The 23,347-nt window shown below is 38.7% G+C and overlaps 2 protein-coding genes across 3 annotated transcripts in view; one reads left to right on the top strand and one right to left on the bottom strand.

The window, feature by feature from the left end:
* Positions 1-2,752, bottom strand: part of baz1a.S (bromodomain adjacent to zinc finger domain 1A S homeolog) — a 48,415-nt gene extending 45,663 nt beyond the window's left edge. Inside the window, exon 1 of one of the 2 annotated variants that reach the window (XM_018232212.2) lies at positions 2,457-2,752. The gene's annotated coding sequence lies outside the window, so the exon portion shown is untranslated. The remainder of the gene's footprint in view (positions 1-2,456) is intronic. The other variant, XM_018232211.2, reaches the window with a different exon arrangement.
* A 3,791-nt stretch (positions 2,753-6,543) lies between these two features.
* Positions 6,544-22,903, top strand: srp54.S (signal recognition particle 54kDa S homeolog). The gene is given in 16 exon segments (NM_001087095.1): positions 6,544-6,659; positions 10,167-10,270; positions 11,387-11,478; positions 12,105-12,189; positions 12,336-12,440; positions 12,534-12,600; positions 13,629-13,686; positions 14,532-14,682; positions 16,011-16,159; positions 16,309-16,409; positions 18,191-18,277; positions 18,558-18,631; positions 20,262-20,370; positions 20,631-20,801; positions 21,723-21,818; positions 22,575-22,903. Coding segments are annotated over 15 exon segments (1,515 nt in total). The 5' UTR covers positions 6,544-6,659; positions 10,167-10,192; the 3' UTR covers positions 22,667-22,903.
* Positions 22,904-23,347: the final 444 nt, after the last annotated feature.

The raw sequence follows: 23,347 nt of genomic DNA, 5'->3' as shown, positions 1-23,347 counted from the left end.
AATAAACCACTATTCCCGGCATCCCAGTCTGCACAGGGAGGTTCATGGATATTGCAAATTGCATTTACAGAAGTAATGGATTGCTGAAGCATGGCAAAAATAACATTATGGGTTTGTATGCTACAGGTATGGGAGCGGTTATCCAGAATGCTTGTGACCTGCAAGGGATTTTTCTATCATATGGATCTCCATATGTTAAAGGGGTGGTTCACCTTTAATTTAACTTTTAGTATGCTATAGAATGGCAATTCTAAGAAACTTTTCAATTGGGCTTCATTGTTTATTTTTTATAGTTTTTTTTCTTCCGACTCTTTCCAGCTTTCAAATGGGGGTCACTGACGCCATCTAAAAACAAATGCTCTGTAAGGCTACAAAATTATTGTAATTACTACTTTACATTACTCATTGTTCTATTCAGGCTCTTATTGAAATCAATGCATGGTTACTAGGGTATTTTGGACCCTAGCAACCAGACTGCTGTCATTGCAAACGGGAGAGCTGCTGAATAAAAAGCGAAATAACAAAAACCACAAATGATAAAAATGAAAATCAATTGCAAATTGCCTCAGAATATCCCTCTCTACATCAGGGATCCCCAACCTTTTTTTTTTTTATCTGTGAGGCACTTTTAAATGTAAAAAGAAGTTGGAGAGCAACACAAGCATGAAAAAAGTTTGTGGGGATCCAATTATGGGCTGTGATTGGCTATTTGGAAGCCATTAGCCATTCTATGAGATACTAAAAGTTAACTTAAAGGTGAACCACCCCTTTAGGGTAAGGGCACATCTGGAGATTCGGGAAGATTTTTTCGCCCAGCGACTAATGACCTCTTCTTTGGGGCGACTAATGTCCCTGAACTGCATCCCCGTGTCTTCTACCGGCTTTAACGGGAAAAAAAATGCCTGCACCAAGGCACTCACATTTCCAAAGTCGCCCTAAGTTTACTGGTGAGGAAAAACAAAATCCTTTTGGGTTTAGTTAATGTTTACATGATTTTTTAGTAGACTTAGGGAATGATTTACTAAGGGTCGAATTTCGTAGTACAAAAAACTTCAAAATTAGACCATCGAATTTGACGTTTTTTTCCAACAAATTTGGCAATCCTGTGGTCGAAATAAAAATCATTGGATCGAACGACTTTTAGTGATCGAAGGATTTCTATTCGACCAAAAAAAAAACTTTAACATTGCACTTCGGTAGCTTTAATTTGGCGAAGTATGAAGTCGAAGTTTTTTTTTAAAGAGACACTACTTTGATTATTGAATGGTCGAATAGTCAAACAATTTTTACTTTGAATCGAAGTAGAATGGTCGAATATAGCCTATTCGATGGTCGAAGTACCCAAAAATTTACTTCGAAATTCAAACTTTTTGACATTCGAACCACTCGAGCTTAGTAAATCTGCCCCCTAAGGTATGAAGATCCAAAATACGGAAAGATGCGTTAACTGGAAAGCCCCAGGTCTTGAGCATTCTGGATAGCAGGTCCCATACCTGTATACCTATCAACTTCTGGTGTTACAGCATATTCATTTCAGGGGCAACTATTGCGAAAATTTAACATAAGCTTCATCACACTGAAATAAGAAACTTTCTAAATACAATATTCTCAATTGTTTCTGAAATAATCAAGTTTATCTTCACTATTCCTCTCTCAGTATCTGTTTCTCTTCATTCTCTCTTCATGCAGCAGTTGGGTGTCAGATATTCACTGACAGTTAGATCCAATATATCTTATAGGGGGGCTCCTTCTGCCTAGAAGATGTATTAGAGGTCACTTTATTAAACTCACCAGACATCATGTCTCTCTACATGTCAGATATTAATTGATAGTTAGATCCAATATATCTTATAGGGGGGCCCCTTTCCTAGCAGATGTATTAGATCTCACTCAAATAACTGATTCCAGTACAAACAAAATGTAACAAAATAACTGCCTTTTGCACAAATCCTGCATGTAGAGAGACATGATGTCTGGTGAGATTAATAGAGTGACCTCTAATACATCTTCTAGGCAAAAGGAGCCCCCCTATAAGATATATTGGATGTAACTGTCAGTGAATATCTGACACCCAACTGCTGCATGAAGAGAGAATGAGGAGAAACAGATGCTGAGAGAGGAATAGTGAACATAAACTTGATTATTTCAGAAACAATGCAAAATATTTAATTGATAGTATTTAGAAAGTTTCTTATTTCAGTATGAGGAAACTTATATATTACATTTTCGTATTAGTTCCCCTTTAACTGAAAGACAATGAATATCAGCTGAAAGCGTCTCAGTCAGTTGTGCAGGTTTTATAGTCACGTGGGGAAAGAAGTGAATCCGCCAGTAATAAAGAAGCGGCCAGTAGAGCGCGAGTTCTCCTGACTATGTCCTAAACTGCTTTCCGTACAGCTGCTGATACTTGTGTAAAAGCTTCAGCCCAGAACACTGTCCCTCCGCGCTTTGTTTACCTCACAACTTCCTAGTCCCACAGATAAAGTTGTCACAATACAAGTCAGGCTGACAAGAGACTACAGCAGAGAGGAGAGAGGACACAACTGAGGACATACCGCCCGCTTTTCCCGGGGCAGTCCCAATTTCCTTAACACAGTCCGCAGTCCCCGGATCGCTGTTTAAAAGTCCCGCAACGCGGTTAACGTTTAGCGCCTTGACTCCTGCCGGACAGCTAATCCCGACGTCTCATCTCGCGAGACACTGACGTCACGCCCCCCTGTCTATAAATGCAGCGACTCCGCCAGTGAATGAGAGGAGGGATTGGTGCTTCAGTGACTGACAGAAGTTGTGGTAAAAACACGCGGGAATCTGTGCTGGGCACGTCAAGCTGAGGCCCTTCACTCTCAATTCTTATTGTACAACTTTTTATAGGTTATAACATAACAAAATAAAGTTTTTTTTGGTAGTGGTTTCCAAACATACCGCCTGCCCCTAAAGCCTCAGCGTCCAATGTGTCACCAAGTCATTCATTATCTGACAGGAGCTCATAGTTGTGTTACTTTTACAACCCTACAGGCGCCAACAACAGGAGGGGCCTTGCTTTGCCCAATCTCAGGCGGTACTTTTTAGCGAGACAACTCACCTACGCGCATTGCTGGTAATGATAGTTCCACTTTCTAACAACCCTTCCACCAGGGGCGCTCCGCCAATGAGGTGAGCTGAGACGCTCACATCAGACGGCATCGCCAGAGAGGTTTCCAGGGGAGGCAAAAAGCCGCTCCTGTACCTTTAAGAGCCGAATTTCCGTTTTTTAAACCGGAAATTTGGCTGTACTATAGCGAGAGAGCGCAATTGCACTCTCCGCACTAGTGTTCCTGCCTCCCCACCCGACTAGGGTTGTCACCTTTACTGAAAAATATTACCGGCCAGTGGGGGGCGGTCTGTGATGCAAAAGGGGTGGAGCTATGTGTTGTGCCGCAAAAGGGGCGGAGCAACATCGCAGAGATGTCCACAGCGCTGGAAAAAAAGGTAAGTTCTGTGCGAATTGGGGGCAGGCCAGGGGCTTTTTTTAAAGGGTATTACAAATTACCGGCAACTGCATTGGCGGTAAATTTGTAATACCGGCCCCGGCCTTGGCAGGTCTTTTACCGGCTAGGCCGGTAAAATACCGGCCTGGTGGCAACTCTACTTCCGACAGGTAAGTTGGCGAGGGGGGGCGGCATTGCAGGCGGCTCCTTTGACAGAATCGGCGCTGCCTTCTGCTATGCTTGAAGTTGTCAACATGGGCTCATTGGAGGCTTTGGCTATAGGCTATATAGAGGATCCTCACTGTACTGCTCAATTACTGTATATACCAATGGCTACAGCAGTGGAAGTGTTCAAAAAAGCACTAAAGATTGTTCATAAGGCGAGACCTGTGTGGTCCTGCTGGATGCCTCTTTGGGGTAACAGGCAGGCCCGGACTGGCAATCTTTGGGCTCTGGCAAATGCCAGAGGGACTATAAGGTCCCATAGAAAGTCAGTATTTAGTGGGCTGGTGGGGGCTTTTAGAACCCCAATGGTTTGTCTTTTGGGAGTGATGGACAACTTGGGTTTGAAGTCTACTGTTAAACTTTGCTGTCTACAACTTTTATACTATGCGAAAAAATCTATCCTTTTACACTGGAAGTCAATTGACCCCCAACCATTGCCTTTTGGAGGGGACAGGTTAACAATATCTTGCCTTACCAAAAATTGATTTATATAGCTAGGGGCTGCCCCAAAAAGTTTGAGGACATTTAGGGCGCTTGGTTGGAACATGAAGACGCCCACTAATATTGTGTTTTACACGAGAGGGTACTTTAACTGATGGCTCCACTTACAACATGAATGTCTTTTTATTTTTTTTTATGTATGTGTTTGTATGATTTGTTATGAGAAAAATGCAAAAATAAAAACTTTAGTTGTGTTACTGACAGGGTTGCCTGGAGTAATTTTGAAAACCAGCCAAAGTTGGCTATAAATCCAGCCCGAAACTAGCCAAGAGGCACTTCAAATGTAGTTTAAACATAGCACAATATGTGCAGTGAAAAAGTCTAAAAAAATAAATGAATATATGTGAAAATACGTCTTATTCAAATATTCATGAAGCAAAATGGGACTGATTTGCCTGTCACCAGGAGCGTTACTACAGCGGGGGGCCCAGGAGGTATAGGGGTCCCATAAGGCCTAATACATATACAATTTCAATAAATACTGGTAAAAGCTGAACCTCTAGACACTTTGGTGGCCAGCAGATTTTTGCCCTAAAATTGTCTATAATTGAGCAAAGTCATAGGAAAATGCTAGAATGTAATGGGAGACTGGGGTACAGAGCCCGAAATCTGGTAACTCCCGACTTCTACACAAGTCACCAGCCTGGGCAATGGTAGCTGGTGTAAAAAATACAGTATATAATTGGAGTATACTGTAGACAAAAGCTACTTGTCAGAAAGATCAATGGATCCAGGGATATAAACTTCTGAAATCATTGGCAAATCCTGAGGTTCCCCTCCAGTTCCCAATTGCACAATTGGTCATACCCATAATGTGATTGAAAGAGATCACTGATCAAAAGATAAGCTCAGGAATGAAAGGGTTACAGCCAAGTTAGGAAAAAGTTAGTGACTTTCAACCACATTTTGCTTGATATGAGCATTTGTAGAATTATTTATACAGACAAATACAAGAGGTCCTCTGGACTCTACCCATTTTTAATATATTAACTAGGTAAATAGACAGGCTGTGCAAAATAAAAAAAGTTTCTAATATAGTTAGTACAGTCCCCCTTCAAAATAATTGACTGGGTCTACTCCTGCGCTCCCCTGCGGCTGAACAGAAGAAAGCGCAACGCAGGGGAGCGCAGGCAAAAACGGCCGTGTGTAAAGCTGGCCATAGACGCAACGTTCCGATCGTACGAATCGCGGATTCGTACGATTTTCGGACTGTGTGTGGAGTCCCGACATTTTTCGTCCGGCGGAGAACGGTCGTTTGGTCAATCAGACAGGTTAGAAAATTCGCCTGCCGATAATATCTCTGCATGTATTACCGATCGTACGATTTTCAGTGGGAGACTGTCACTAGATTTGTCAGACATAACCATCGTACGATTGCTGTCAGAGGTAGTACAGAAGGCTGATCTGTTCTTTTACTACTTTTTTGGTCGGAATGGTAAGACTTTCATCTTTATGGTTAGTGGAGGGTCAGGAGATGGGAAAGTCCAATCGTGCGTTGATTCGTACGATCGGATCTTTGCGTCTATGGCCATCTTAAGAGCCCTAACTGAATGTGTCTCAGTGGGACCTGGATTTTACTATTGAGTGTTGTTCTTAGATCTACCAGGCAGCTGTTATCTTGTGTTAGGGAGCTGCTATCTGGTTACCTTCCCATTGTTCTTTTGTTTGGCTGCTGGGGGGAAAAGGGAGGGGGTGATATCACCCCAACTTGCAGTACAGCAGTAAAGAGTGACTGAAGTTTATCAGAGCACAAGTCACATGAATGGGGGCAGCTGGGAAATTGATAATATGTCTAGCCCATGTCAGATTTCAAAATTGAATATAAAAAAATCTGTTTGCTCTTTTGAGAAATGGATTTCAGTGCAGAATTCTGCTGGAGCAGCACTATTAACTGATGTGTTTTAAAAAAAAAAATTCCCATGACAATATCCCTTTAATGTGATCAAACACACCAACTGGAGTAAGATAACAAACACAAGGAACACCAAAAATTGGGAACAGAACCCCGCATCACTTTATCCCCAAACCAGACTATGTGCCACACAGCAGAACACTATCCTATAGGTACAGCTAGTCTCCCCCTCAAACCCAACATCATTGTGGCGTCACTGCGCTTATATACGTCAATGACGTCATACGCTCGCGCAGTGAGGATGAATTTAGTCGTCCAAAAAGCTAAACGTCTAAAGCTATCCGGAACTGCGGGCTGCGTTATGGAAATCAGGAGTGTCCCAGTCCCAAGCGGAAGTGCTAGGGGGTTAAGCCGGAAGCGGATATCAGCTGAAGGGTCACGAGGGAACTTCCAATGGTGACGTTTCGTATAGAACGGAAGTTGCCGTGCTGTGGGATTCTTGTCGGTGGCTTAGAGTTAGAGATTTCGTTACATGGCCATTGTGTTCCCTCAGCACCGACCGGTTCCGTTGGGGAGATAACAGGAAATAGTGGGAGGGGCTTGTTTTACGTCAGGTAAATTGGTAGTTACATTACTAGTAATCGCCTTATCGGCTTCCGTATTCTTGTGAGTTTCCACTTCACAGCAGCAGCTGCCTCACAATTAGGCCTTGTTGCTTTACCGGCTGCTTATTTCACTAGCAGTAACTCTCATGGCTCTTCAATATACAGAGTCCAGAGTTCACTTCACACTTTCTGACACATTTTAGCAAATCTAAATCTGAGGAGAAATGTCATTTGTGTCCTGTAGTTTATAAACCTACTTCGTTTTCTATATAGTCAGCAATTCCTCTGGCAGTTTTCTAGCACCTCGTTTGTTCATTTCTTGCTTTCTGAGCTTTAGATTTGGGCCTTTGATCAAATGAAAACATTGTCAATGATTGTTCACTTGTTCCCTCTCCGATTCTTTTATGTAGGAATGTTGGCGTCTGATGTTTGTGCTTTTACAGAGAAAAGGAGAGCCGGTATTTTACAAATGCGCCTTGTGTTGGCTTTAAAGGGGAAATACAGTGAAAATGAAAATGTAATATGAGCTTCAGCACACGGAAATGATACGTTTTCTAAATAGAATCTATTAAAAATGCTGTACCGTGTCTGAAATAATCAAGTTTATCTTCACTATCTGGAAGTTTATAATGGAAAAGATATTCAGTGTCGAGTGCAGTATAGGTGGGGTTAATTTACCCAAAAAGAAGGGGGGGGTCCAGGTGCTCAAGCCCCAGACCTAAAGCAAATAATATGAATCAGTAATAAAGCGCTGGCACATACCAGACCACACTCCGTAGACAGATGTAGTAAAAAAGTATTTATCTAAGCAAAAAACATCACAGCAAAGCCTTATGTGTTTCATGCCTGAGGAGCACTATGACTAAGTACCCCTAAGGCACGAAACACATAAGGCTTTGCTTTGATGTTTTTTACTACATCTTTCTATTGAGTGTGGTCTGGTATGTGCCAGCCCTTTATTATTGATTTGTATCTTCACTATCCCTCTCTCAGCATCTGTTTCTCTTCATTCTGTCTTCATGCAGCAGTTGGGTGTCAGATATTCACTGACAGATCCAATATATCTTATAGGGGGGCTCCTTTTGCCTAGAAGATGTATTAGAGGTCACTCTATTAAACTCACCAGACATCATGTCTCTCTACATGCAGGATTTGTGCAAAAGGCAGTTATTTTGTTTGTACTGGAATCAGTTATTTGAGTGAGCTCTGATACATCTGCTAGGAAAGGGAGCCCCCCCCATAAGATATATTGGATGTAACTGTCAATGAATATCTGACACCCAACTGCTGCATGAAGACAGAATGAATAGAAACCGATGCTGAGAGAGGGACAGTGAAAATAAATTTGATTATTTCAGAAACAATGCAGAATATTGAACTGATATTATTTTAGAATGTTTATTATTCCAGTATGATGAGGCTTCTATAAAATTTTCGCTAAGTTTCCCTTTAACAGAACTCAGTGGCTTGCGTAGATGTAACCATAAATCATTTTATTGGGGGGAAGGGGGAATCTTTCTAGTTTCATGATGGTAAAGAATTATAATTTTAGGATTGATTGTCCTGTGTATCATCGACAGCACCAATCACGAGTTTCTTTTTTTTTTCTTTAAAATGCCTTTATTGAGACATGGGCTCTGACCCAGACAATAGCCGATTGTCTTGGTCAGAGCCCATGTCTCAATAAAGGCATTTTAAAGCAAAGAAACTCAGGATTGGTGGTGTCGATAATACATAATTCGGTGAACAAGTTGGAGGTGGAAACTGTTGGACTTGCACCAGACTGAAGCAAATTGGAAGGGATACGTGCTGACTTAATACCTTGTTGACCGAAATGATTGTCCTTACTAATGTGATCAAATAAACTTGAGGGCAATTCCATTGGCATCTGTAAGCCTGTCTGCCATCATTTTGTTCCTCTGTATACTGACGTGTACTTTAGGAGGTGCCCATAAGTACTTGTAGTAACCCCACCACAGGTGTAGTTTGGTGTGAGCAGCTATTCTTTTAAAGGAATTCTTCACCTTCAAACACTTTTTACAGTTCATTTGGTTTCAGATATTTATCAGAAATAAAGATGTTTTTTAATTACTTTCCAACTTCTACTTGTGACCGTTTTCCTAATACTGAAGTGTAAAGTTTTATTTTTCACCTTCTAAAGCAGCTCTCGGGGGGGGGGTCGCCGACTCTTAAACTGTTCTAAATTGATACATTTCTTATCTTTGTCCCTGAGCAGAATCCCTGAGTGCAGCTGTTAGACTTGATACAATAGTTGCTAATATTCCACAGATACTGCTGAGAAATGGATCAACTAAATGTAGCAAATTGTAACAGTTCAGATGGTCCTGGATCACTGAGCTGCCAGACTGAGGGGCATGTTTACTAACATTGGAGATAGATTTCTGGAGATGTTGCTAAACATGTCAGTGAAACACCAGAGACACTAACATTAAACTTACATTTTGGGAAAACATTAAAAAAATAAAAGATGGAAAGTAATTGTGTATGGTGAATAATCTGAAAACAACTAAACTAAAAAAAAGTGTCTGGAAGGTGAACAACCCCTTTAAAGGAAACACCAAAAAATTAAAGTGTTTTGAAGGAATGACACTATAATGTTGTTGCCATGCACTAGTCAAATTGGTGTGTTTGCTGCAGAAATTCTACTACATAATACTACTATTCTAAAAAAGCTGCTGTGTAGCCATGGGGGCAGCCATTCAAGCACAGGATATACGGTAGATAACAGATAAGTACTACTATAGTACTTTTTACTATTTATATAAACTACTGCAGTACTTATCTGTTCTATTATCTGTATCTACTGTGTATCATTTGCTTGAATGGCTGCCTCCATGGCTACACAGCAGCTTGTTTATATAAATTATAGTAGTACTTATCTGTTATCTACTGTGTATCCTGTGCTTGAATGGGTGCCCCATGGCTACACACCAGCTTGTTTATATAAACTATAGTAGTACGTATCTGTTATCTACTGTGTATCCTGTGCTTGATTGGCTGCCCCCATGGCTACACAGCAGCTTGTTTATATAAACTATAGTAGTACTTATCTGTTATCTACTGTGTATCCTGTGCTTGAATGGCTGCCCCCATGGCTACACAGCAGCTTGTTTATATAAACTATAGTAGTACTTATCTGTTATCTACTGTGTATCCTGTGCTTGAATGGCTGCCCCCATGGTTACACAGCAGCTTGTTTATATAAACTATAGTAGTACTTATCTGTTATATACTGTGTATCCTGTGCTTGAATGGCTGCCCCCATGGCTACACAGCAGCTTGTTTATATAAACTATAGTAGTACTTATCTGTTATCTACTGTGTATCCTGTGCTTGAATGGCTGCCCCCATGGCTACACAGCAGCTTGTTTATATAAACTAGAATATATTCCAAAGCATTCCATTAAAGTTAAAAAATCAGTCTTTATTTGGCATAAATATTAAAAAGTAGGCATACAGACCAATTGATGTTTGGCATGTTGTGTTTTCATACAGGCGTTTTATAACAAACAGAAGCCAAGATGGTATTGGCAGACCTTGGACGAAAGATCACATCAGCCTTGCGCTCACTGAGCAATGCAACCATCATCAATGAAGAGGTGAGAGGTTTTTTAAGGTGCCCAAAATGTAAAATAGTTTCAGCATACACTGCAACTGGTAAAAAATAGTTATGTCATAACTGTAGTTGCATGCAAGGCCCCAGCTTCCTTAATTGGCACTAGCTCAGGTAGACTTGGTACAGGTTAAAGGAAAACTATACCCCTCGAACAATGTAGGGCTCTAAAAATATATATTATAAAACAGCTCATATGTAAAACCTGCTTCATGTAAATAAATCATTTTCATAATAATGTACTTTTTTAGTAGTATGTGTCTTAGTAGTAGTATGTGTAGTATATTCGGGTAATCTTAAATAGAAAATTACCATTTTAAAAAATATGGGCCGCCCCCTGGGATCGTAGGATTTACGGTGCACATAAACAAATCATACATGTTAGGTAACATGAGCCAATTAACAGAGTCGCGTCTTTTGCTTCAACACTTCTTCCTGTTAGTTAGAGCTGCAGTATTTCTGGTCAGGTGATCTCTTCCTGGTATAGTTACAGCTGCAGTATTTCTGGTCAGGTGACCTCCTGTTACAGTTAGAGATGCAGTATTTCTGGCCAGGTGATCTCTTCCTGTTACAATTAGAGCTGCAGTATTTCTGGTCAGGTGATCTCTGAGGCAGCACAGAGGCCATCATAAACATGGGGTTCAAGGCAAGAGATGTAAAAGGGCAATATTTACTTAATTGGAATATATATTTAATATGCTCTTAATTTGATATAAACTATCCGGTGCTCAAGTGATTTTGGGGTATAGTTTTTGCTAGTCTTTTTACGATTCCTCTTCAGGTGAAAATGTGTCAAGTAATGGCACAAAATACCAAATAGTGATTAATACATTACATAGCTCTTTCTGATCCTAAGAACTGCTACAGTGTCCCTTAAAGGAGAAACAAACCCTTTACCCAAAAACCCTACCCCCCACCCCGCATAGACCCCCCCCTACCAGAAAGAGCTATGTAATGTATTAATCACTATAAAGTATTTTGTGCCATTACTTGACACATTTCCACCTGAAGAGGAGTCATAAAAAGACTAGCGTATATACTTTTTAAACTACATGCGAAGAGAAAAATCTGCAAGACTGGTATTTTGTTTTGTTTTTTCCAGGTGCTCAATGCTATGCTCAAGGAAGTATGTACGGCTTTACTGGAAGCTGATGTAAACATAAAGCTTGTAAAACAGCTAAGGGAAAATGTTAAGTAAGTATCGTTCAAATGAAATTGAAATTAATGTGTATTGCAGCACACCCACATTGCCAGATTATTTTATAGGAAACCGCCATAGTTTTAGTTTTTGTGTATTAGTATCTCTGCATAAACTTAACATTGTAGCTCAAAAGGGAATTTGTTTCCATATCAGTTAGTTTGGGTCCAACTATATATGGGGCAGATTTATTAAGGGTGAATTTTTATTTAAAGTTTTTTTGGTGTAAAAATTCACACATTCAAATTTTATTCCCTCACTTCGAATGTAAATTCAAATGCGAGATTTATCACACCTCGACCATGGAAACCGTTCTAATTTGAATATTCGCCACTTAAAACCTGCCGAGTTCATTTACAAGTAGGGATGCACTGAATCTACTATTTTGAATTCGCCGAATCCTTCACGAAAGTTCTGGCCGAATACCAATCCGAATCCTAATTTGCATATGCATATAACCTCCCATTCGAGTTGTAGTAAAAAAATAAATTGATAAATCTGATAAATCTGCCCATACAAGTTAGTGGGTGGAGGGGTTGCCTGGAGGAGATTTGTGCCATGTTTTTGGGATGGTGTACTCAAGTGACCGGATAATATAATAAGAATTAAACTCTTCCCTTAGGTCTGCTATCGATCTGGAGGAAATGGCATCTGGCTTGAATAAGCGTAAAATGATCCAGACTGCTGTCTTCAAAGAGCTTGTTAAGGTACTTACAAAAGAAAAATGTTATTAGAAGAGCTAAAGCAGTTATAAAATAGCAACAGATACATCTACACAGGTGGAACTACATGGCTCAGGTGTAAACGGATTAGTTCTCTTTGCATTATAATAAATGATGGCCTGTTTTCACAGCTGGTGGATCCAGGGGTTAAAGCATGGACACCCACTAAAGGAAAACCAAATGTGATAATGTTTGTGGGTTTGCAAGGAAGTGGAAAAACCACTACGTGTACAAAGGTGGGTGAATTGTAACAAATGACTTACCTGGAAGGCTCACTTATCTCTGTCATACTGTAAATATACATGTAAAATGATTTTCTCTCTTTACAGTTGGCATATTATTATCAAAGGAAAGGCTGGAAAACCTGTTTGATATGCGCTGACACTTTCAGAGCTGGTGAGTTTTAGGCTTCAACTACTGGGTAAATATTCAGAAAGTGAAATTGATCCATTATACTGACGGGTTATAGATTTAGACAACAGATTCTATGTGGCTTTTTGTAATATTTCTTTGTTTTAGAAAACCCAGCAAGTATGTCATCTTTTTATGTTAATTTGACCTCTATGGAAGCAATGGAAGGCTTAAAAGCCACATACTGTATGGCAACATTTAAATATAATTCAGTTTTATCACTAAAATGAATGTGAATGAATTTATAATTATGAATTTGTTGTCTTTTTTTGAGATTTTCATTAAAGGGGACAGTCACCCAAAAAATTATTCAAAATCCTATTTTATTGCATTAAGCAAGCCAAATGAACGTTAATTAATCGATACAAAATATTTGAATCTCATTTCCTTCAGTCTGGGAATTCATAATTATTGCAAGCAGTCAGGAGCCATTTTGTGGACACTTATTAAGGCAAGCCTTGTATCATCTCAGAATCTTGTTTGTGCACCAGAATGGGGGACCTAATGTCCATCCCCATGCCCTGGTTACACAATTAAATTGTAAATAGAGAGGGGGAATGTGGGGAGAGCAGTGATATCTAGGAAGTGCTGAATAGAAAGTGAATGTAATTGCCTAAGGCATAGAGGAGGGGCAGGCAATATTTGATTGACAGCTGAGATTTTCAAATAAGCTTACAACAGCTACGAATGCTTTATTAAAATAGAAATTGGATTTCATGTTTAATTTGAAAAGGACTTTTAGTATACAGATTTTTGTTTCTGGATGACAGGTCCACTTTAAGAAATAAAACACTATGGGGGTTATGTAAAAAAAGGCACTAAGTTTGCCCAGGAGCAGTAACCCATAGCAACGAATCAGAAGGTAGCATTTACTGGTCACCTGTTTAAAAGCAAACATACAATTGGCTTTTATGGGTTACTGCTGCTGGGCAAACATAGTGCCTTTTATTACATAACCCCCTATATATACTACTCTGTATGAATTCATATAACACAAATAATAACTTTTGTAGGAGCTTTTGATCAATTAAAACAGAATGCCACAAAAGCCAGAATACCCTTCTATGGCAGGTAAGTTTATTTTTATTTTTCAATATACTTTTTTTTTTTTTTTGCCAGCTGTGATTTAATTTACTCCCTTTATTTCAAGACTTAGGTTTAGCTCAGTGCTTTTCCCACAAACGCTATCCTTCTGATATCCTTCCTAGAGCTGAAGTGATACCCAACATGAATTGGGTTATGTAAGCCAATTACTAAAACATAATTGATATGTAAAAGATGAATTATTATCCTTGTTTAATTTAAAAAGATTATGGAACCCGATCCTTTATGACACATAGCACATTCCCCGTTTGTTCTGAGCTCTCAGCCTTCAGTCCTTTGGAAGAAGCACAAAATGCTGGGCATGAAGTGGAATTACACCCATCAAACATCTTTATCCAAAATAAAAAGGGGGTTAAAGTTTTTCTTTTCTTGTTAATATAGGGTTGTCTTACATAGTTAAGTTGGGTTGAAAACAGACCATCAAACTCAACTCATCCAAATGAACCCCAGTGCACATATATATATATACACATACTTACATATGTAGTTTTAATCTCTTGAAAAAGGGGAAAAAGAAGCACACCGTACTTCAGCTTCTGCCTTCAAAGCATTTTATTGCAGCAGAGATGTGGCACAAGCTTTTGGAGACAACCCCTTCCTCAGGTGCTTCTTTTTCCCCTTTTTCAAGAGATAACTGCGTTGGGCTTGAAGCAGCCTGGAATTGAATGCACCCTATTAATATCAAGTAAGTGGTGTGCCGAAGACAAACTGTTTTTGGGATTTGTAGTTTTAAACTGTATTTTAAAATCCTTTTGCTGTGTATTCCTCGACAGATCACTCATTATAATACTCCATTACTGTTTTTAACCCAGTTACACAGAAATGGATCCAGTGAACATTGCATATGAAGGGGTGGAGAAATTTAAAAATGAAAACTTTGAGATCGTCATTGTGGACACAAGTGGGCGCCACAAACAGGAAGATTCCTTGTTTGAAGAAATGTTGCAAGTTTCTAATGCAGTAGTAAGGACTAGCAAGCAATGTCTCTTTTTATAATAACTTGTGATTAAAGGTCCTTCATCCTTGGCATCCGTCTTGTTACAGCATAGGATGCATAAGGTTGGACATGCATGCTCAGTGCTTTACCAGGAACCTACAATCCTGCTTATGTCTGTCAATCTTAAATGGATACCGTTTTTGTTGTCCTTGAACCTTACAAAAGAAATCTTATCACGCGGAAAATATTTTTGGATGCGAGCCTTTTTTTGTTTTTTTTGACACACAAGGCCATGCAAGTCTATGGGCGGCATTTTTGCGGCGAAAAACTCGCCCATCCCTAACTGACCTCCAGTAATTTTACTTTAAAGGAGAAATAAACCCTAAAAATTAATGCAGCTAAAAATGGCATATTTTATATAGTGAACTTATTGCATGAGGCTAAAGTTTGAGCTTGTCAATAGCAGCAATGATCCAGGACTTCAAACTTGTCACAAGGGGTCACCATCTTGGAAAGTGTCTGTGACACTCACATGCTCAGTGGGCTCTGATTGGCTGTTGAGAAGCTAAGCTTAGGGCTCGTCACTAATTATCCAGCAGAAAATGAGCTTCCCTGGCTGTAATATAAGCTGATGCTACAGGTTTGCTGATTATTCAATTCTGATGCTAATTGCACTGGTTTCTGTGCTGCCATGTAGTAATTATGTGTATTAATTACTAATCAGCCTTATATTGTGACATTTCTATTCTATGTGTACTGTATATTGTGAGTGGCTCCCTAAGCTCAGTAAGTGACAGCAGCACAGAGCATGTGAATCAGTGAATCAGCAGAAAAGAAGATGGGGAGCTACTGGGGCATCTTTGGAGACACAGATCTTTACTGCTAAAGGGCTGTGGTTTCCTTGGGCTGGTACAGAAGCACAAAATATAATGTACAACATTTCTAGCTACTTCTTTATTTAGGCTTTAGTTCTTTTTTAAATGCATCGTATGTGAAAGTGAATATTGCAGGGACATTTTAATATCCATTTCAGCAGGATACATTAGCAACAGTGTGTTTAGTGGTCATGTTATGTAGACCTTAAAAAAATGTAGGCACTTTGTCACCAGTAATTGGTGGTTCCTGCCAGTGATATATAATTGATAGTATAGTGTTTCCTCCAGTACTTCAGAAATATACAGATTTAAATTGTTTCTGAAACTGAATGCTTGTTTGACTTTTTCATCCACCAAAGCCACTTACTGAAAGATGACTATACAGGGCACTTTTTACTTCACCTTTAAAATCTATACATGCTTTGCGAACTGGTGGTTCCAGAATAGGATTCCCTAATTTATTTTGTTTTTTTTTACAGCAACCAGATAATATAGTCTATGTAATGGATGCTTCTATTGGACAAGCTTGTGAAGCACAGGCCAAAGCCTTCAAAGATAAGGTGGATGTAGCATCGGTCATTGTAACCAAGCTTGATGGGCATGCAAAAGGTGGAGGAGCACTTAGTGCGTAAGTGCTATGAGTACATAACATGTGTGTAGGTCCACTACCTAAAAAACATCTATATTGTGGTGGCTCTACTCACTGACAAACAATGTTAATTTGCAGTGGTGTATATAGTTTGATATAGGCTTAGTAACTATGATTTATGATTATAGGGTTGCTGCTACAAAGAGTCCTATCATTTTCATTGGTACTGGGGAGCATATTGATGACTTTGAACCATTCAAAACACAACCTTTCATCAGCAAGCTTCTTGGTAAGCAATATTATTTTTCTTTCATATGTGTGTGAATTTCACTCATTTTATGATCCTTTAATTATTCCATCATTATTCCATCATTCTGCTGAATAATAGATTGTATAAGTAATAAAAAAAACAAAAAAACAACTGGACTTTCTGAGTCTAGTTTGTTTTTTTTAATTACTTGTATTAAATATACCATGACCTGGATGAATGAAAATCTTCATAGTCATATTCCTGTCTCCTTACTTCTTTATCTGTATTCAAAACAAGTTGTGTATGTTGGTGAGTGTGGAAGTAACAAACTCCTTGGTAACCACAATCTACTGCTGTACTTCACGCTCTTCAGCAGCCATTCAAACACACAATGCAAAAAAGATGGGTTCTGAAGAATCCCATTGTATACAACAGAGCTTATCTGTTATCCGTTGTGTAACCTGTGCCTTTTTTCCTTTTTCAGCTTTGATGGCTGCCCCATGGCTACACAGCAGCTTGTTTATATAAACTATAGTAGTACTTATCTGTTATCTACTGTGTATCCTGTGCTTGAATGGCTGCCCCCATGGCTACACAGCAGCTTGTTTATATAAACTATAGTAGTACGTATCTGTTATCTACTATGTATCCTGTGCTTGAATGGCTGCCCCCATGGCTACACAACAGCTTGTTTATATAAACTATAGTAGTACTTATCTGTTATCTACTGTGTATCCTGTGCTTGAATGGCTGCCCCCAAGGCTACACAGCAGCTTGTTTATATAAACTATAGTAGTACTTATCTGTTATCCACTGTGTATCCTGTGCTTGAATGGCTGCCCCCCATGGCTACACAGCAGCTTGTTTGTATAAACTATAGTAGTACTTATCTGTTATCCACTGTGTATCCTGTGCTTGAATGGCTGCATCCATGGCTACACAGCAGCTTGTTTATATAAATTATAGTAGTACTTATCTGTTATCTACTGTGTATCCTGTTCTTGAATGGCTGCCCCCATGGCTACACAGCAGCTTGTTTATATAAACTATAGTAGTACTTATCTGTTATCCCCTGTGTGTCCTGTGCTTGAATGGCTGCCCCCATGGCTACACAGCAGCTTGTTTATATAAACTATAGTAGTACTTATCTGTTATCTACTGTGTATCCTGTGCTTGAATGGCTGCCCCCATGGCTACACAGCAGCTTGTTTATATAAACTATAGTAGTACTTATCTGTTATCTACTGTGTATCCTGTGCTTGAATGGCTGCCCCCATGGCTACACAGCAGCTTGTTTATATAAACTATAGTAGTACTTATCTGTTATCTACTATGTATCCTGTGTGTGAATGGCTGCCCCATGGCTACACAGCAGCTTGTTTATATAAACTATAGTAGTACTTATCTGTTATCTACTGTGTATCCTGTGCTTGAATGGCTGCCCCCATGGCTACACAGCAGCTTGTTTATATAAACTATAGTAGTACTTATCTGTTATCTACTGTGTATCCTGTGCTTGAATGGCTGCCCCCATGGCTACACAGCAGCTTGTTTATATAAACTATAGTAGAGATTCTGAAACACACTCCAGTTTTACCAGTGAACGGCAACAGTACATTTTTTAAACACTTTATTTTTTAATGTTTCTTTAAAAACACTTTATTTTTTAATGTTTTTTAATTTTCAAGGTTATAATGAAATTAAAATCTACATACAGTAATATGTCCAATATATCTAAAAGTTTCAAAAATGTATGTATTTACTGACAAAGCTATAAGCTTTTAGCCATCACTATTGACAATTGTTTTCACTCTCTCCAGGTATGGGTGACATTGAAGGATTGATAGATAAAGTGAATGAATTAAATCTGGATGACAATGAGGCCATGATCGACAAATTAAAGCATGGTAAGTTCATAAAGGGGAGGATTCCTATTAAATGCAACTTGCTAAATGTTTTTTTCCCTTCGAGTTCTTCAGAACATTTTCATGTGCACATTCAGTACCAATAAACAGATTTGCAGTCTCCCTATATTTTAGAAATGCTGTGATAGGAGATAAACTTCCAGTACATAACTGCAAGATTCCTCACATTATGGTTATTTTAAAATGTCTATTTTTGCATGTATTGTATAGTGAGTTTAATGAGGCTGTGGCAGTTACCTTTTTTTTTTCCTCTTCATTACAGGCCAGTTCACTTTGAGAGACATGTATGAGCAATTTCAAAATATCATGAAAATGGGTCCATTCAGCCAGATCTTGGTGAGTGCCAAAACAATTACTCTAGATTTTGTATGTATTTAAAGAAACAGTGACACCAAATAATGAAAGTGTTGATGTAAATATAATGTAGTCTTGCCCTGCACTGGTAAAACAGATCTGTTTGCTTTAGAAACACTCCTTTATAGTTAATATAAACTGCTGTGTAGCAGTGGAGGCAATTTATATAGGACTAAATGGCACGGGTTAAATAGCAGGTAAGAAATACGCTCTGTAGAACACCATCATATTCTACAGAGCTTATCTGCTATGTAACCTAAGCCTTTTCTTGTTTGCTTGGCTGCCCCCACTGCTACACAACAGCTCATTTATATAAACAATAGTAGTGTTTCTAAAGTTTTCGCAGTGCATGACAACACTACATTCTATTTTAATTACTTTAAAGGGGACCCGTCACTCAAACAAATTATTAAAAAATTCTATTTTATCACATTAGTCAAGCAAAATGAAATTTAATTACACCATATAAATTATTTGAATCTTGTTTCCTTCAGTCTGGGAATTCACAATTATAGGAAGCAGGCAGGAGCCATTTTGTGGGGGAACAAAATGTGGGGAGAGCAGTGACATGTAGGAAGTGCTAAATGGAAAGTGAAAGTAATTGTCTGCCTAAGGCATAGAGGAGGGGCAGACTATATTTGATTGACAGCCTAGTTTTTTAAATGACCTTACAACTTATATGAATACTTTAATAAAAGATAGAAATTGGATTTCATGTTTAATTTGTAAAGGACTTTTATTAAACAGATTTTTGTGTCTGGGTGACAGGTTGACTTTAAAAAAACTTCAATTTTTGGTTTTACTGTTCCTTTAGGTTTAGTAAAGTTACATTATAGAAAACATAGGTTATGTTTTTTTTTTTTCTCTCAACACAAGTGTATTCTTATGCATTAAATGATATATAGCCTAGAAGCATAATGCAAAGCATCTATTTATGTGATGGTACTTTATTTTGATTTAGAAGAAGACACAATGGCAGCTACCATTAGTAATCAATGAATTTGCCAATGTGTGTACTTGGGTACTGTAACCTGTCTGTTATTTCCCTTTTTAACGTAGCCGAATTGGATGGTGTTTATATTTTCTGTTTAAATTTGTCTAACCTTTTCTAAGAGTAAGACCCATGTGTAATGGCCAAAACCTGTGAAAAAGCTTTCTCTTATTTCATATCTGAGAAACTTAAGGTTCAAATTAGGTTTTATGAATGACTAAAAGCCAAATTCCCATCATAGGCAGGGGCATAAATACAGAGAAAACCCTCTGTGACTGCAGGTGGGACCAGGACGTATTGGGGGCTCCATGAGGCCATAATTAATAAGCAATTTCAATATATATATAGGTAAAAAAGTTCAACCTCTGTATATGTTTGGGGTCCTAAAATCAATTTGCTGTGAGGCCCAGTGACATCTAGTTATGCCACGGCTCATAGGATATATAATCATTTTTGTTTTTTTAAAAAAGGGGAAATAGATTGCAAATGTCTACTCTGCTTGTATTTATGTAGTACTTCTACCGAGTTTTTTTTATTATAGCACTGGTTATTTTTTTTTTGGTTGCATACCCTTCATCTGTAGTTAGCATTAGTTGAGCAATTCATTAACTCTGTTAACAGGGAATGATCCCTGGCTTTGGACAAGATTTTATGAGCAAAGGCAACGAGCAGGAATCAATGGCTCGACTGAAGAAGCTAATGACCATCATGGACAGCATGAACGACCTGGGTAACTTTTTATGTCGTTTGTTACTTTTTCTCCATTACTGCTTGTGGGAATCTGAGCACTTTACAACAGTTTTGCAGCATTCATAGAGAACATAATATTCAGGATCATAATCATTTACTCTTTGGATTCAAATCAAGCTTCTGTACACTTCATTCCTGGTTAAAAGGATTACATTTGTTTCCCACTGAAAAGATCATTTATTGATGTTTCTCCCTATGCAATTGTTTTTTTTTTTTTTTTTTTTTTTTTGCTTCCTATAGAACTGGATAACACCGATGGTGCCAAAGTTTTTACCAAGCAGCCTGGCCGTGTTCAGAGAGTTGCAAGAGGATCCGGGGCCTCTGCTAGAGATGTACAAGAACTGCTGGCACAATATACAAAATTTGCTCAAATGGTTAAAAAGATGGGTGGAATCAAAGGCCTCTTCAAAGGTAATGAAATACTTGTGCTGGCAATAGACTGTTGGTGTCTTCCTACATAAGACTGCTATAAAACACGTTTTAGCTTTTTAGGATAATAGGGGGCACATTTACTAAGGGTCGAATATCGAGGGTTAATTAACCCTCGATTTTCGACCCTCGAAGTAAAATCCTTCGAATATCGAAGTCGAAGGATTTACCGCAAATACTTTGATCGATCGATCAAAGGAAAAATCGATTAAATCCTTCGAATCAAACAATTTGAAGGATTTTAATCCATCGATCGAAGGATTTTCCTTCGATCAAAAAAAACAAAAAAAGTAATGGGGAAGGTCCCCATAGGCTAACATTGCAGCTCGGTTGGTTTAAAGTGGCGAAGTATGTAGTCAAAGTTTTTTTTTTTAAAGAGACAGTACTTCGACTATCGAATGGTCGAATAGTCGAACGATTTTTAGTTCGAATCGTTCGAATCGAAGTCGCAGTCGAAGGTTGAAGTAGCCTATTCGATGGTTGAAGTACCCAAAAAAAAACTTCTAATCGAAGTTTTTTTAGTTCGAATCCTTCACTCGAGCTTAGTAAATGTGCCCCCACGTGTCACCAGACTATAACTCTGTATAGGAAGCTACTAATCCTCCTAAAGTTTCCACCCCATCATTTGCTGCATATTATCATTTACTCAAGCTGAGTAATATGGTTTAAGACCCTACGATTGATGCTGCTATTAGTCAGTTCTGGCCACTTGAAAAGGAGACATTTTGGACAAGTACAAAGGTATCTTTAATGCTTTTTAGTTAAACATTATACATGAGAAATCATTGTTCATGTACATTTCATTAACAAGTTATTCTTGGACTTTGTGATAATGTAAACGGCTTAAATGAAAATATCATATGTCAATATTTGAGGGCTAACATATTGCTTGTTTATTTTTAGGTGGTGATATGTCGAAAAATGTAAACCCATCACAGATGGCCAAACTAAACCAGCAAATGGCTAAAATGATGGACCCCAGAGTTTTGCAGCACATGGGTAAGTTCATTGTACAGTTGGAGAATGGGTCCCTGCAGTTTTTCAGTGAAGGATGTGAATAACGGGGTCCTATTTGAAGCAACTGGATAAGCAAATTCAGATACTCCTCAGTCTCTTTTTAACTGGAATGGGTTTTTACTATTGAGTGACTGAAGTTTATCAGAGCACAAGTCACATGACTGGGGCAGCTGAGAAACATAATATGTCTAGCCCCATGTCGGATTTCAAAATGAAATTAAGAAAAAAAGTTTGCTCTTTTGAGAAATGAATTTCAGTGCGGAATTCTGCTGGAGAAGTTTGGGGGGGAAAAAATTCCCATGATGGTATCCCTTTAACTGCCCTATTAGAGCTGGAGATTATAATACGGCAGTTAACAGTAACGGATAAAATGGCAGTATACACACTTTATAAATTATTTTTCAATTTATTACATTTCAATTTATTAAATTAACTTTGCTTTACTTTATATAGAAATATGTTGTTATTCAATGACAAGGACATGTATAAATTCAGGGGGCCTTGAGCTGCTGCTCCACTGAAAATTCCCCCACCCGGCCATCCATGATATTCTTATCAATGTTCCCGCGGGCCCTTGTGCACCCCCAGTAGTTAAGCTACTGTATTAGTTCCAAAATTCCTGGTTTACACACACAAAATAATGTAGCACTGCAAGAACAATTTAGGAATGTGGTAAAGACAGAGGACAAAACAGTAGGGTCTGGTTGTTGCTTATTAATATCATGTTTAATCCTTTAGGTGGCATGGCAGGACTTCAATCAATGATGAAACAGTTCCAACAAGGAGCAGCTGGCAGCACAAAGGGGATGATGGGATTCAACAATATGTAAAGAAACAGTGGAAGTTTCTTACCACTGCAGCTTCGTATAACTGGAATGCTTTCTGGGCAAACAAAATGTTCTTATAGATTCCCCATTTCCATTAAAAAATAAAAAGAAACCTCTCTTCTACTGTTTAAATCCCCCAAGTATTGCTTATTTTCAGGGAACTGGGGTGCAACACCTTATTTTAAATTATTGGACAATGAATTTAGTTTTTATCAAAACAAAGTCCGTTGTAAAAAAAAAGAAATGTTAATGTTACTTCAAAGACAAACTGTTTGTATAAACTTCCAGCTCTCACAGCCTTTACCGGAATTCAATTTACTGTAAAATAAATTTCTAAATGGTTCCACTTATCTCCTTAGCTTTTAGAAGTATTGTTAAACGTTCTGGGGAGTGACAGCCTTCCGGAGGGGGTGTAGCCTGCGGGGATAGGTGGGCTAGCCCCCTGGTAGGACTGTCAGAGTTCTTTTTTTTTAGTGTCCTTTCCTCCCGGAAGGTAAAGTTAACCCTCCAGTGCCTGTGTCCCCCTTTCAATGGAGAGAGAAAAGGATTTTACAGGTAAGACAAAAATCCCTCTTTTGTAATTGAAAGAAGAAGAGTCAGTACTCGTGTCCAGACAACCAGCCCTATGCCACCTAGAACTGAACCGGAGCTCCTGCCCGGGGGAAAACTGTAAGGAAAAAGAAA

The sequence above is a fragment of the Xenopus laevis genome, chromosome 8S (genome assembly GCF_017654675.1).
Source record: "Xenopus laevis strain J_2021 chromosome 8S, Xenopus_laevis_v10.1, whole genome shotgun sequence".
Taxonomy (NCBI): domain Eukaryota; kingdom Metazoa; phylum Chordata; class Amphibia; order Anura; family Pipidae; genus Xenopus; species Xenopus laevis.
Note: the sequence above shows the minus strand (reverse complement) of the source record. Positions and strands in the feature narration are given on the sequence as shown.